The following is a 16,031-nucleotide window of genomic DNA, read 5'->3' as shown; positions in this document are numbered from 1 at the left end:
AATTGTCAGGTTACTAAAGCATATGCACTTGACATTAGAACAACACTTGGTCCGTAATGAATTTAATAATAGTCTGAGAGCTAAACTCAGAATTCTTGAAGAGCACTGTGTGGAGTGGATAAGGAAGTGGGGGTTTGGATTAGCCTTACATGGAGAGCAGGGAGGAGAAGGAATGTAGGCCACTGTCAATCTGAAGCACAAGTCATGGGCCATAAAAGAAGATAATGAGAGACTGAAACAAGTGATGACAGATCAGTGGACCATGGCATCCCCCAAACTGCAGACTGGTCTCCTGCCTGTGACTCGACAAAGCAAATTTCAAATCCCCCTCACCCCCAATCCTTCCGTTTCTTAAGTTGCCCCCACCCTGTCTTCTACCCTTTCGTTGTTGTTGTTGTTGTTGTTGTCTTTTCCACACTGGTAGGCAATGTGGTAGAAGGCTAGTCCGGACCGCTGTGGTAGCCGAACTGACCTGGATGGAGACGTGAACTCACCAGTAGACTGCACCCCACCTCCACTCTCAACTAACGGCATGTCCCTCGGCAGTCCAGTTAAATCGCACCCAACAGCAGCCTCTCACAAAACGACAGTTTCATCAGTGTTCTGATTTTGGTCATCACCCGGAAGAAGAAGACCTGAAGGGCAGACCGGACTTTCAGAACAGAACGAGTCAGACTTAAATCCATGAACGGAGACAAGAGGTACTCTCCACAGTAGATGCAGAAGCTGTTTATTTTACAAGATTGAAAGACTAATCATTGATCCTGTGGTTTTGTATGGGGAGGACTTGGAATGAGCGGCATTGGAGTGATGTCACTGAAACTGTGCAGATGGCCAGGCAGCATTTTTTTTAAAGCCAGTAACAACAAAACTCTACATCATCTGAAGGGAAAGTATCTGTCCGTCATCAGACAGCCTTGTTTCTCCCATCTCAGCCAAGTATGATAGTCAGTCATGACCGATTATGACCATCACAACAGCAGAGGTGACAAATGAGAGGGTGCTGTTCCGACTTTATTGGCAAGAATTTGATTATAGTGGAGAGTGTCTTGTCCAAGTTACATCCCCACTCTCTCAGCCAAGAGGGTTTTAGGACAGCTGGTGTTCATTGTACCTGACGGCCAATCAGCCCCAAAGGCTGCAGCTACAAAGAACCAATGTAATCTTTCTTCCTAGTTTGAAAGTCATTGTCCTTCAAAAAAGACTTTGCTGTAAATTAATTTCCATTGCAGTGACAGAAACAATTGATCATACAACTCTCACTTTGCTGTTGGCCCAACTGTAAGCTGAAGTCAGTCTCTGATATAAGTTGAGCCTTATGTGCTTGTGTGGTTAAGTGTGTGCACATATACTTGTGAATGGTGTGTCATGCATATGTGACATATGTGCGATGACATGGAGTTATATTCTACAAACACAGGAGAAGAAGAATTATCATCACACTGACACTGACACTTACATCAACATGTTTTTAATGTCCTTTCAGCCTTAAAGCCCTTAAGACAAGGTGGGATGGTGACATTTTCACTAACAATTGAAAACAAATAAAACTTTTTTTTTCATAATAAATCTCACTCTCTCTCTCTCTCTCTCACGCACACACACACACACAGAGAAACATACATACATACATACATACATACAAAACACACACACGGACACACTTAGTCCATAAAAAGATCATCTTAAATTCAACAGCTGTTCAGTTATATATGTTTCAACAGTCACCACTTTCACAATGATTTCAGCAACACCCTTAATCACAGTTTGGCTGTTGCTGGAGAGCACATTTATAACATCGTCATTACTCGGGTTGTTTTTCATATACGTTCAATGCAGAATTATTCTCACTGTGAGTGAGGAAGAGAAGACCAGTCCTTCACAGCCGGTCAGGGTGCAGATAGCCGTCAAACACCAGACAACGATCCGCGGTCATGGCGTCTAGGCTGTAGGCCTTGTCTGCCTCCATCGTTAGGACAGGGGTCAGGTCTTTGTCGCACCACCTGCACGTCAAAGTTTCTTTTTTTTTCCATATATACACTTCACTACATCTACTGGGCAGACGCCCAACCGACCTGCAGCATAACCTAAAGCGCCATGTCAGGCCTTGAGTGCATACATGTATATTTGTTTACCTAACAAAGTGGATTTCCTCGACACAATTTTGACAGAGAACCCTTTCGTTGCCATGGGTTCTTTTTCAGTGCGCCAAGTGCATGCTGCATATGGGACGTCGATTTATGCCCTCATCTGAATGAGTAGATGCTCAGATTGATCTTCCAGAGGATGGGAGAGACAATAATTCAGACCATGATTTTTATAGACACTGTTTTGTCAAACACGCATCTTAACCGTTCTGCCACCTTGCTCCCACACAAGTCAAAATGAATCCAGAAAGAACATGGGATGATTTGGGTTGAATTAAACATCCCATAGCCTTTTACGGCCATTGGGGCAGTGGATCCATCATATCCACTGTGTCCAGGGCACAGCACAGGAAGGCAGGACCCAATCCTCTCCGCCATTTCAACCTTCCCCAAACGACGTCAGGTACCCGTTCACACCTGGGTGGAGTGAGGAAAATCCAGGTATGAAGCTTTTCCCAAGAACACTAGTGAATATACCTACTGGATCAGAAGTCAAAGGCCTGGTCGATTCTCCCTCTACTTATTCTGTGATAGGAATACCATTGATAAAATAGTAACAAGTTCCATGCACTTATAGCCGAGTGGTTAAAACGTTGGAGTTTCAATCTGGGGGTCCCGGGTTCGAATCTCGGTGATGGCGCCTGGTGGGTAAAGGGTGGAGATTTTTCCGATCTCCCAGGTCAACATATGTACAGACCTGCTAGTGCCTGAACCCCCTTCGTGTGTATACGCAAGCGGATGATAAATACGCACATTAAAGATCCTGCAATCCATGTCAGCGTTCGGTGGTTTATAGAAACAAGAACATACCCAGCATGCATACGCCCAAAAGCGGAGTATGGCTGCCTACATGGATGGGGTAAAAACGATCATGCACGCAAAAGCCCACTCGTGTACATACGAGTGAACGTGGGGGTTGAAGCCCAGGAACGCAGAAGAAAAAGAAGAAATATGTATACATATATACATGTACATATCTCTCCATATGTCTGCTGTCTTTGTGTCGGTGTATGATTGTCAATTCATGTTGTATTTTGTTTGTTTGCTTCTTAGGAGGAAGTAGGCAGAATGGTGAAGATGCTAATCTAGAATGGTGAAGATGTTAATCTAGAATGGTGAAGATGCTAATCTAGAATGGTGAAGATGCTAATCTAGAATGGTGAAGATGCTAATCTAGAATGGTGGAGATGCTAATCTAGAATGGTGAAGATGCTAATCTAGAATGGTGAAGATGCTAATCTAGAATGGTAAAGATGTTAATCTAGAATGGTGTAGATGCTAATCTAGAATGGTGAAGATGTTATTCTAGAATGGTGAAAATGCTAATCTAGAATGGTGAAGATGTTATTCTAGAATGGTGTAGATGCTAATCTAGAATGGTAAAGATGTTAATCTAGAATGGTGAAGATGCTAATCTAGAATGGTGAAGATGTTAATCTAGAATGGTGAAGATGTTAATCTAGAATGGTGAAGATGCTAATCTAGAATGGTGAAGATGTTAATCTAGAATGGTGAAGATGCTAATCTAGAATGGTGAAGATGTTAATCTAGAATGGTAAAGATGTTAATCTAGAATGGTGTAGATGCTAATCTAGAATGGTGAAGATGTTAATCTAGAATGGTGAAGATGCTAATCTAGAATGGTGAAGATGTTAATCTAGAATGGTGAAGATGCTAATCTAGAATGGTGAAGATGTTAATCTAGAATGGTGTAGATGCTAATCTAGAATGGTGAGGATGCTAATCTAGAATGGTGAAGATGCTAATCTAGAATGGTGAAGATGCTAATCTGGAATGGTGTAGATGCTAATCTAGAATGGTAAAGATGTTAATCTAGAATGGTGTAGATGCTAATCTAGAATGGTGAAGATGTTAATCTAGAATGGTAAAGATGCTAATCTAGAATGGTGAAGATGCTAATCTAGAATGGTGAAGATGCTAATCTAGAATGGTGAAGATGTTAATCTAGAATGGTGTAGATGCTAATCTAGAATGGTGAAGATGCTAATCTAGAATGGTGAAGATGCTAATCTGGAATGGTGAAGATGTTAATCTGGAATGGTGAAGATGCTAATCCAGAATGGTGAAGATGCTAATCTAGAATGGTAAAGATGCTAATCTAGAATGGTGAAGATGTTAATCCAGAATGGTGAAGATGCTAATCTAGAATGGTGAAGATGCTAATCTAGAATGGTGAAGATGCTAATCTAGAATGGTGAAGATGTTAATCTAGAATGGTGGAGATGTTAATCTAGAATGGTGAAGATGCTAATCTAGAATGGTGAAGATGCTAATCTAGAATGGTGAAGATGCTAATCTAGAATGGTGAAGATGTTAATCTAGAATGGTGAAGATGCTAATCTAGAATGGTGAAGATGTTAATCTAGAATGGTGGAGATGCTAATCTAGAATGGTGAAGATGCTAATCTAGAATGGTGGAGATGCTAATCTAGAATGGTGAAGATGCTAATCTGGAATGGTGAAGATGCTAATCTAGAATGGTGAAGATGCTAATCTGGAATGGTGAAGATGCTAATCTGTCAATACAGTGACCAGGAGGGCCTGAGTTCAATTCCCACTCTCTCCCTTCTCCCAAATTTGACTGGAAGATCAAACTGAGGATTTAATCATTCGAATAAAAAGATAAACCATGGTCCTGTGGGCAGCACACACTTTCCACAGTGAAAAAGAACCCACGGCAACAAAAATGTTGTCCTCTGGCAAAATTCTGTCGAAGAAATCCACTCTGATAAGTACACAAATATATATGCATGCACTCTGGGCCTGACCAGCACACTGGATTATGCTGCTGTCAGGCATCCAGAGATCAGGCTGGGTTCAATAGACAATAAGTCATATGACCAGAAGAACATAAAATCAATAGGTCATTTTGAAAATCAATAGGTCAAATATCACCCGTCCCGGGCTTTTTCAAACTTTAATAATGCACAAATGAAAGGAAAATGTAATACATTGGCCATTCTGGTCATTCATTGACTAGAAAAAAAAGAAGTTAAGAATGTCATTGATTTCTGACAAGAAAATGCAATGTTCTGGTCTTCTGCGTTGGCTAGAAAACATATACGACTGGCTCATTTACTGCTGTCAGGCGATTATGCCTTGCGGGAAGATGACGCAAGGACAACCCTTGGTTTTGCAGCCTTCCATGCACCGAGGGCATCTTAATGCAAAAGTGGGAACGCCAATTCTTCTCGCCGAAGCTCGCGAAAGGCAGCGATAAAGATTCGTTTCGGATTTCGTTTCGTCACGGATCCGTATTTTAATAAACCAGTTTATAGTCATTTCCTGTAGGAGCAGACGACAAAGCGATCGCGATCGTTAAAGAGAGAGAGAGAGAGAGAAAGAGAGAGAGAGAGAGATGGTTACTTTGGTTGACCGACTGGTCATAAAATCAATAAGTCATGTGACCTGGCAACTTGAAAAACAATAGGTCATTTCAAAATTAAATGCGTCAATGACCGATGACCGATGTCGAACCTGATCCCTGGGCATCTGCCTTGCAGATGTGGTGTAGAGTATGAGGATTTGTCCTGAATCAGTGACCCCTCCTTGAGAAACTGAAACTGTTTTGTGTTTTTTCAATGTCTGTCACCCTCTCTCCCTACCCCCCTCCCACCTCACTTTCAAAATTCCCCTGTGACCCTAGTACCCTTATCCAGATTCTTCTCGTCTACTATTATTCCAGATATGCTAATAATGTCTTAAACGCAGTGAAGACTGTGATGATTTTGTCACTACTGTCTTGATGAGTGCAATCATGGGTACTGGCTGTGGCATAAACAAAGGCACCCCCCCTTCCTCCTCCCCAACTCCCCATCCCCCCATCACCCACACACACTCTCTCACTCTCTCGAATACCTACAAATACACACACGCATACACATGAACACACAGAAATACACACAAACATGCGCATGCACACACACACACACACACACACGAACACAAGTAAGCAAGCACACACACACACACACACACACACACGAACACAAGCAAGCACACACACACATACACACACATATACACCCACAGCACGCACACATACACACACACATTTGAACACAAGCAAACACACACACACATACACACACACACACACACATCAACACAAACAAGCATACACACACACATATATACACCCACAGCACGCACACATACACACAAAAACACACACATCAACACAAGCAATCAAGCAAGCACGCACACACACACACACACACATGAACACAAGCAAGCACACAAACACACACACACATATACACCCACAGCACGCGTACACACACACACACACACACACACACACAAACATACACACACACACATACAAACACAGCATGCACACACACACACACACACACACACACACCTGAGAGCAGCATAAACATCCTGTTCCGTTCCCACACTGCTGGCAGCATGGTCGATCAACAGAGCCCCTGGAGACGGAGAAAGAAATATCGTTCATGTTCTGCCAAACACAGAATAGAACAGAACTAAACAGAACAGAACAGTCAGAACAGAATATTATAGAATATGTCACACACCACACGCCAACATCTATACAAACAGAATGCTTCAATGAAAAAGTACACACACTCAGACACATACACCACCATACCACACCACACGCCAACATCTATACAAACGGAACATGTTAATGAAAAAGTACACACACACAGACGCACACACCACCATACCACACTACACGCCAACATCTATACAAACGGAACATGTTAATGAAAAAGTACACACACACAGACACACACACCACCATACTACACCACACGTCAACATCTATACAAACGAAACATGTTAATGAAAAAGTACACACACACAGACACATACACCACCATACCACACCACACGTCAATATCTATACAAACGAAATGCATCAATGAAAAAGTACACACACACACAGACACACACACCACCATACTACACCACACGTCAACATTTATACAAACGAAACATGTTAATGAAAAGGTACACACACACAGACACACACACCACCATACTACACCACACGTCAACATCTATACAAATGGAATGCGTCAATGAAAAAGTACACACACACACACACACACACAGACACACATACCACCACACCACGCCACACGTCAACATCTATACAAATGGAATGCGTCAATGAAAAAGTACACACACACACAGACACACACACCACCATACTACACCACACGTACACACCTGTCAGGTCAGGTCATTAGATCTGCTACTGGTAACCTGTAATCCAGTACAACCTGTTCAGGGTCGGGTTGCCGACGACTAAACCGGCACTTCCACCGCTCCCTTCTGGGACTGGTGAGGCGGGTGGCTAGACACCCTTATGGAGATCCATAAAAGGGCGTCGGCTCAGGAGAGCCACCGACGGCCATCTAGCTCCACTGTGCTGTGTACATGCCACACGCAGTTGGCCCCCGGGGTGTGTCTACCCATGCATGCGAAGTCTGGATCCGGCAGAATCTGCGGAAGAAACCTACCGGTTCAACGGAGAGGAAGGCGGTTACAGCAACGCACTGTGGAGTGCAGAGAGCAAGATGAGACACCGAAAGGATATCTTGGTCATCCACTGCATCCGTGCTCATCCTCCAGTCGTCTCGACTTAGTCTTGCCACTGGAAATTGGTGGACCCGGACGAGAGAGTGAGGTCGACGTTGCGCAACTCCTCTTCACTTTAAACAAACTCATCGCGCAAGTCATCAGTCATCCAAAATGACCTTTCATCCTTCATCATTTCATCACCCCCAAGTCCTGTGGCGACAGGCGAGCGACGAAACGACAGGTGTGGGTACACTGGCAGTCGCAGCCGCAGACCTGCACGCAGGCGGCTCAGGCCATAGGGTCGTTCTTCGTCGACAGGAGCAGCGATGGAGCTCGGCAGCCGTCTGAGCGTCTGAGCAGCCCTCTTTAGGAATGCACTGCTCACCTCCCTGGCATGAGGAAGGGGCTAGAAAAGGTGCCCTAAAAATTGCCTGCTCCATATCACCCTGGCCAGCATACCGCGGCTGGCGGGGACCCTACATCAGCGGTCGAAACAAAGAGAAAGAAAAGAAAAAAACAAGGATCGTTCCTCTCACCATTGGTGCTTGGAACATAAGGACTCTCCTGGACAGAGATAACGCAGACAGACCCCAAAGGAGAACAGCACTAGTTGCATCCGAACTCGCCAGATACAACATCGACATCGCAGCCTTGAGTGAGACTCGGCTTGCAGGCGAAGGCGAGCTCTGTGAACGGGGATCTGGTTACACCTTCTTCTGGAGTGGACGAGGAAGCAAAGAGCGACGTGAGGCTGGCGTTGGTTTTGCAGTAAAAACAGCACTTGTCAGCAAGCTAGCTGGAATCCCAAAGGGAGTCAACGATAGGCTTATGACCATGAAACTCCCACTGGCATCTGGCCAGAAGCACCTCACCATTGTCAGTGCCTACGCCCCAACCATGACCAACCCGGATGAAGTGAAGGCGAAGTTCTACGAGGACCTTCACTCTGTCATTGCTGCCATCCCTAAAGCAGACAAGCTCATCATTCTTGGGGACTTCAATGCTAGAGTTGGCTCTGACTACATCTCCTGGGATGGAGTGATTGGAAAGCACGGTGTGGGCCACTGCAACCCAAATGGATTGCTTTTGCTTCAGACCTGTGCAGAGCACGAACTGCTGATAACCAACACAGTTTTCTGCCTCCCTACCCGTAACAGGACGTCATGGATGCACCCTCGCTCAAAGCATTGGCATCTCATCGATTATGTCATCGTCAGGAAAAGGGATAGGCAAGACGTACGTGTAACAAAGACCATGTGCGGCGCCGAGTGTTGGACAGACCATCGCCTTGTAGTCTCGAAGCTGAATATTCGAATCCAACCCAAGAGACGCCCCCAAGGCCAGAAGGCTCCAAAACGGCTCAACATCGCTAAGCTGAAAAGCAACACCATCAAACAGTCCTTTGTGGAGCTGCTGGAAGATCGTCTGGAATCCGCCTCTCTGGACAACCAGAATGTGGAGTCTGACTGGAGGACCCTGCGTGAGCTGATCTATAGTACAGCTTCAGAGACCCTTGGACCCATGACCAGAAAGCACAAAGACTGGTTTGATGAAAACTGTGATGAAATCAAGCAGCTTCTGGATGAGAAACGCCGTCTGCATCAAGCCCACCTGAGCAACCCAAAGTCCACATCAAAAAAGGATGCATACAATGCCATCCGCAGGACTGTACAGCAAAAGTTACGCCAGATGCAGGATAAGTGGCTGAGTGACAAAGCTGATGAGATCCAGGGATATGCTGACAGGCACGATATGAAGAGGTTCTATGATGCCTTAAAAGAAGTCTACGGCCCCACATCCTCAGGATCATCCCCCCTCCTCAGTGCAGATGGGAATACCTTGATCACCGAGAAGGAGAACATTCTCGAACGGTGGGCTGAGCACTTCAACAGTGTCTTAAATCGCCCTTCCTCCATAAATGATGAAGCCATAGACCGTCTCCCACAAGTCCCCACCAACGAAGCACTGGACGATCCGCCAACACTTCTTGAGACCCAGAAAGCAATCCGTCTGCTATCCAGTGGCAAAGCACCTGGCTCAGACTCCATACCAGCAGAGGTCTACAAGGATGGAGGCACTGTGCTGACTGAGAAGCTTCATCAGCTGTACTCACTCATGTGGAAAGAAGAGACGATCCCCCAGGATTTCAAAGATGCATCTATCATTCACTTGTACAAGCGAAAGGGGAACCGGCAAGCCTGTGATAACCATCGGGGCATTTCCTTGCTCTCCATCGCAGGCAAGATACTTGCCAGGATCCTACTTAACCGCCTCACAGCACACCTTGACCAAGGTCATTTGCCTGAGAGCCAATGTGGATTCCGGAAAGAGCGCGGAACCACTGACATGGTGTTTGCTGCAAGGCAGCTGCAAGAGAAATGTCAGGAGCAAAATGCTGATCTGTTCTCCACCTATGTCGACCTCACTAAGGCCTTCGACACCGTGAGTAGAGAGGGACTGTGGAAGATCATGGCCAAGTACGGATGCCCTCGGAAATTTATTTCCTTGGTCAGCCAATTCCATGAAGGCATGCAGGCTCGAGTCCAGGACAGTGGTGAAACATCTGCTCCTTTTGCTGTCACAAATGGTGTCAAGCAAGGCTGCGTCCTGGCTCCAACGCTGTTCAGCCTCATGTTCTCTGCAATGCTTACTGATGCCTTCAGAGATGGCGATGTTGGAATCGGCCTAAAGTACCGAACAGATGGCAAGCTGTTTAACCTCAGAAGGCTTCAAGCAAAAACGAAGGTCATGACAGACATCATCAGAGACTTTTTGTTTGCTGATGATTGTGCCCTCAACGCTGGATCTGAAGCTGACATGCAACTCAGCGTCGACAAGTCTGCCACTGCCAGCAGGAACTTTGGCCTTACCATCAGCACGAGGAAAACTGAAGTTCTCCATCAGCCAGCCCCAGGGAAACCCTACGTTGAGCCCAACATCACAGTCAACGGTCAGAGACTCAGTGCGGTGGAGCGGTTCACATACCTTGGCAGCACACTGTCACGAAATGCGACCATCGACGATGAAGTGAACGTCAGGATTGCAAGAGCAAGCGCAACTTTTGGTAGACTCAATGCAAATGTCTGGAACAGAAGAGGCATTAGTCTTGAGACCAAGCTAAAGGTCTACAGAGCAGTAGTTCTCCCCACACTACTGTACGCCTGCGAAACTTGGACAGTGTACCAACGACATGCCAAGAAGCTGAACCACTTCCACACGACATGCCTAAGGAAGCTACTGAACATCAAGTGGCAAGACAAGACCCCAGACACAGAGGTGCTCGCAAAAGCCACCCTTCCCAGCATCTTCACCATCCTGATGCAGTCCCAGCTTCGCTGGGCTGGACACGTGGCGCGCATGCCAGACCATCGGCTGCCCAAAAGGCTCTTCTATGGCGAGCTGCAACAAGGGAAGAGATCACACGGAGGTCAGAAGAAGCGCTTCAGAGATACTCTGAAAGTCTCTCTGAAAGCGTTTGATATCAACCCTGACTCCTGGGAGGAATCTGCAGTGGACCGTGACAAATGGCGCGCTGCTGTGCACAAAGGCGCCAGGTTGTGCGAGGCCAACAGGACTGCTGCAGCTGTTGAGAAGAGGCAGGCCAGAAAGTCACGGGCAAACAAGCTCCCTGACAATGACATGCCTGTCTTTGTCTGCCCCAACTGTCAGCGAACATTTCGTGCGCAGATTGGACTATTCAGCCATCTGCGCACTCACAGATAGATTCATGAGCATCCTTCCCCCCACCCCACCACCACCCTCCCCCCATCCCCCATCTGGATGACAACGATGGTCATCATCGATCTCGATGGACACACCACCACCACACCACATGCCAACATCTATACAAATGGAATGCGTCAATGAAAAAGTACACACACACACAGACACACACACCACCATACCACACCACAAGCGAACATCTAAACACCCATGAAAGCAGGTTTGTACATACAGTATGTGTGTTTTGAGACCAGATTTCAAACTGAAATTATGTTTCAGCATGATAGATTTGGTAGAGATTGTTATTCCAGATGACAGGTTCAGGGTATTTAAAAATTTTTTTTTTTTTTAATCACTATCAATCCCCGCCCAAAAGAAGTGGTTGTAATATTCCCATATTTCCTGTTCTGTTGCTCTATTTAATCATAATCTATCATCAACAATGTGATCCACTCTCCATTTGTGTTCTTCGTTCTTATATGCTTCTTTCCTTTTTTCATCATATGTTGTTAACAGTGAGTCTGACAATGATCATGTTCATACTGACTGTCATGTCTTTAAGGATATTTAAGGATATGCTCAAAGAAGGAAACGCTAACTACAATAACCGTCATTTATATGCAACTGGAACAGATTCATTTCAACATTACTGTGAGATGTCAAACTAAACGAAAGTAAATGATCCATTACGTGCTTGAACATGATATCAGCTGTTAGCTTGTTGTTACTCTGCTGTTAATGTGTACGTGTATAATGCTGTCTGAATGATCTTCTTCTTCTTCTTCTGCGTTCGTGGGCTTCAACTCCCACGTTCACTCGTATATACGCGAGTGGGCTTTTTACGTGTATGACCGTTTTTACCCCGCCATGTAGGCAGCCATACTCCGCTTTCGGGGGTGTGCATGCTGGGTATGTTCTTGTTTCCATAACCCACCGAACGCTGACATGGATTACAGGATCTTTAACGTGCGTATTTGATCTTACGCTTGCGTATACACACGAAGGGGGTTCAGGCACTGGCAGGTCTGCACATATGTTGACCTGGGAGATCGTAAAAATCTCCACCCTTTACCCACCATGCGCCGTCACCGTGATTCGAACCCGTGACCCTCAGATCGAAAGTCCAACGCTTTAACCATTCGGCTATGGCGCCCGTCGTCTGAATGATGATTTGTTTAACTCTTTCACCACCAAGTGTCTGTGTGAAAAACACTCCCAAGCACCAGATATCTTAGAAACGATGCTCTCAGTCACAGGCTTTGGTTCATGTCAAAACAACACAATGGACTTGTTCACTTCAAACTCGCTCAGGGGGCAAAGGTTAGTCACTGTTCTATTGACGGGAGACTGGCCGCAACTGAAAAGCTTTGTTACAGTGTGAAAAATGGTTTTATCAACATTACCCCTTGATGTCGACAAAAGTCGCCTATGGCGGTGCACTGTCTACTCAACAATTGTCGCCTAAAGAGGTGAAAGAGTTAAAGCAAAGAAGTGTTGACGCACCAACGGCAACACGAGCTATGCTGAAGGCGAAGTCTCGCGCAGCAACCTCCAGCTGGGACGTGTGGCTGGCCGCGAATCCCACGATACTCTCTGCACCCTTCCTCACTTTGTCGGAGGCCTGTCGGAGCTCTGTGATACCGGCGGCCGCTTGCAGTCGGCTATTGACCTCGGCGTTGAAGGCATGGAGTACAGCCCCCTTGGATTTGGCGAGCGCTCGCAGCACATCCAGTGACAGGACGTTGGTCGTGCCTTCCCAGATTGTCAGCACCTGCAGTTATGCACCAACAAGTAGATTTGACAGCTTTCAGATTCGGTTCCAGTTTCCCAAGGAAAGTGTCACTTGCATTTGGACAAAGCAATATATCATACACCACACCTGCTATGTTGCCATGGGTTCTTTTTTCAGTGTGCGAAGTGTGTGCTACACACGGAACCTCAGTTTATTACCTCATCTGAATGACCTGATGCTCAGCTTGATTTTCCCGTTAGGAAAAAAAGAATTTCATCAAGCTGAGCATCTAGTCATCATTTGGATGCGATGACAAACCAAGATCCCATGTGCAGCGCAGCATGCACTTGATGCACTGGAAAAGAACCCATGACAACGTAAGTGTTTTCCTCTGGCAAAATTCTGTCGAACAAATCCACTCTGATAGGAACACAAATACAAGTGTTTGCACTAAAGACCTGACTAAGAATGTTGGCTTATGTTGCTGGTCAGGCATCTGCCAAGCAGATGCGGTGTATTGGATGGATAGGATTTGTCCAAATGCAGTGACACCTCCTTGAGAAACTGAAAATGGTCAATTCATGGAAGGGTACACAAAACCTGTGTGATAATCTTACATCACTCTCCACCGAAACACAGATCTCAGGGGACAGACACGTACACCTGCAAACCACAGTTAATTACCTCTCAGTTCAACATTCACTCACCTGAGCATCTCTCAAGATGGAGGGCAGACCCGTGTCTTCAATGTAACCTTGACCTCCGAAGCATTCCAGACCTTCCGATGCCACTGCCACTGCCTGAAACAAACCACACTTCAAACGTGAGACTCTGCATTTTTGTTTGTATGCAACACGGAAAACATGTAGTTTGTTGTCAGTTCGATATTAACTCATTCTGCCCCACAGCTACATGCCTGCTACAACTCCCCGGGGCCAGTGCTACATCAGACCACTTCAGTAAAAAAAAAAAAAAACAAAAAAAAAACCCAGGGCGGCTCACTAAAAGGGTGAACATTGATGGAAAATTGTTGATTTGATTGGTCATACAAAATCGGTCATTACGGAATCCGTAAACGATTAAGTTTAGAGTGCTAACTGTGCCAAACAAGAATAAACAAAATTAGAATAGTATGTTGGTACTAGAACACTCACACCTGGTCCCCAGGGCAAATTATCATGGTACGAGTTAACTTGTACCTGGAGTAGAATGAATTTTAATGTATATACTTTTTTACACTTTTTTTTTTTTACTGGTACTCAGATTGCTTCTCTCAAGCTTTCCCATTTTCATCTTAAACAAGAAAGTTGATTAGTAGTAACACGACAGGTGTCTTGCTGATCAAACTGAATACAAGGCACTTTTCTTCCACTCAAATCTGACTCCAACGACTTATCATGACTTCTAACCTTGCCTCAGAACATTGGCATAACAGAGATGTAAACCATGAATGTGCAATGAAATTTATTCATCAATAAAAACAATTAAATTTATTCATCAATTATTAATAATGATAATGATTGCATACCTCAATGCACTGTACACACTCCACTCACACAAATCATGCACAAACACATGCACTCATAAACAGCCATCCACACACACACACACACACACACACACACACACACACTCATACACAGTCTGTAAAACAGCTTTCAAGGGAAAAGCTTAGCAAAACAAACATGTCTCCAGATTTATTACAAATTCAATTAGAAGTGTTACGCAGACATGACGGCAGTGAGTTCCAAGTCACTGGGGCTTCTACAGCGAAGCAAAGGTGCAAATTCAAAATATGAACAACCATCATCTTTTTTATGTCTAATTCTTTGCCCCTTTTTTATGCCTTGTTATGATTACTGAAAGTAATACAATTCTCAGAAACACTAGAGAAGGACCTCACATATTTTCAAAGAATATTTCTGAGTGATTTCAGGAAAATTGCTTCACCTAGCCAAAGCAGTTTTCAACTGACTGTAAAGAGCAGCATTGCAGACAAGCTTGAAGGATGTTTCATAATGTATGGGTTTCAACAATGTTTCCATGTGATTTGTGCATAAACAAGTGTTCTACTGCATAAAATGTGAAAGCATGCAGCAATAACTACATTCCTTTCCTTTTTCAAAAGCCCACCTTAATGACAAATTCCTTCAACTCACTCCAAAGAAATTCATCCTTGGATATGATCAACACACATACACAAACATGTGTATGCACACACACACACACACACACACACACACACACAAACAATTTACCTACATTGCCAAAACATACACACATCACATAACCCCACCAAAACACACACTCACACACACAAACACACACACACACACACACAAAACATACACACACATACGTACATACCACTACACACACACACACACACAGTATAACACACAAACACACATCCCCCCTAACTCCCCACCCCCCCCACACACATTCATACACACACCTCACCACAACACACCACACCACATCACACACACACATACCACAACACCACCCCACCCCCCTCTACACACACACACACACACAACACCCGCAGCCCCTCACCCCCATCCCCGAAACCCCCACACATACAATACAACCTCCCATCACACACACAACACCAAACCACACTACACCACACCACATTACACCACCACACCACACCCCTTCCCCCCTTACCCCCCCTCACACACACCTACCCCATCCCCTTACTCCACATTCCCACCTTTCCCCCACACCAACCCCACCCTCACACACACACACACACACACACACACATACAGAGACACAGAATACACACAGACACACACACACCACACACACACATACAGAGACACACACACACACAACACACACCACAC

General features: G+C 45.2%; 1 protein-coding gene across 1 annotated transcript in view; it reads right to left on the bottom strand.

Moving 5' to 3' along the window:
* Positions 1 to 1,387: 1,387 nt before the first annotated feature.
* The window catches only part of LOC143288075 (acyl-CoA dehydrogenase family member 11-like), a 41,083-nt gene continuing 26,439 nt past the window's right edge, over positions 1,388 to 16,031 (bottom strand). Inside the window, exons 10-13 of the mRNA XM_076596349.1 lie at positions 13,887 to 13,979; positions 12,951 to 13,218; positions 6,535 to 6,601; positions 1,388 to 2,003 (exon numbers count right to left, since the gene is read on the bottom strand). Coding sequence (XP_076452464.1) covers positions 1,880 to 2,003; positions 6,535 to 6,601; positions 12,951 to 13,218; positions 13,887 to 13,979 — 552 coding nt within the window. The 3' untranslated portion in view covers positions 1,388 to 1,879. The remainder of the gene's footprint in view (positions 2,004 to 6,534; positions 6,602 to 12,950; positions 13,219 to 13,886; positions 13,980 to 16,031) is intronic.

This window comes from Babylonia areolata, chromosome 12 (assembly GCF_041734735.1).
Source record: "Babylonia areolata isolate BAREFJ2019XMU chromosome 12, ASM4173473v1, whole genome shotgun sequence".
Lineage (NCBI taxonomy): Eukaryota > Metazoa > Mollusca > Gastropoda > Neogastropoda > Buccinidae > Babylonia > Babylonia areolata.
This window is presented reverse-complemented; position numbering and strand designations above follow the sequence as displayed.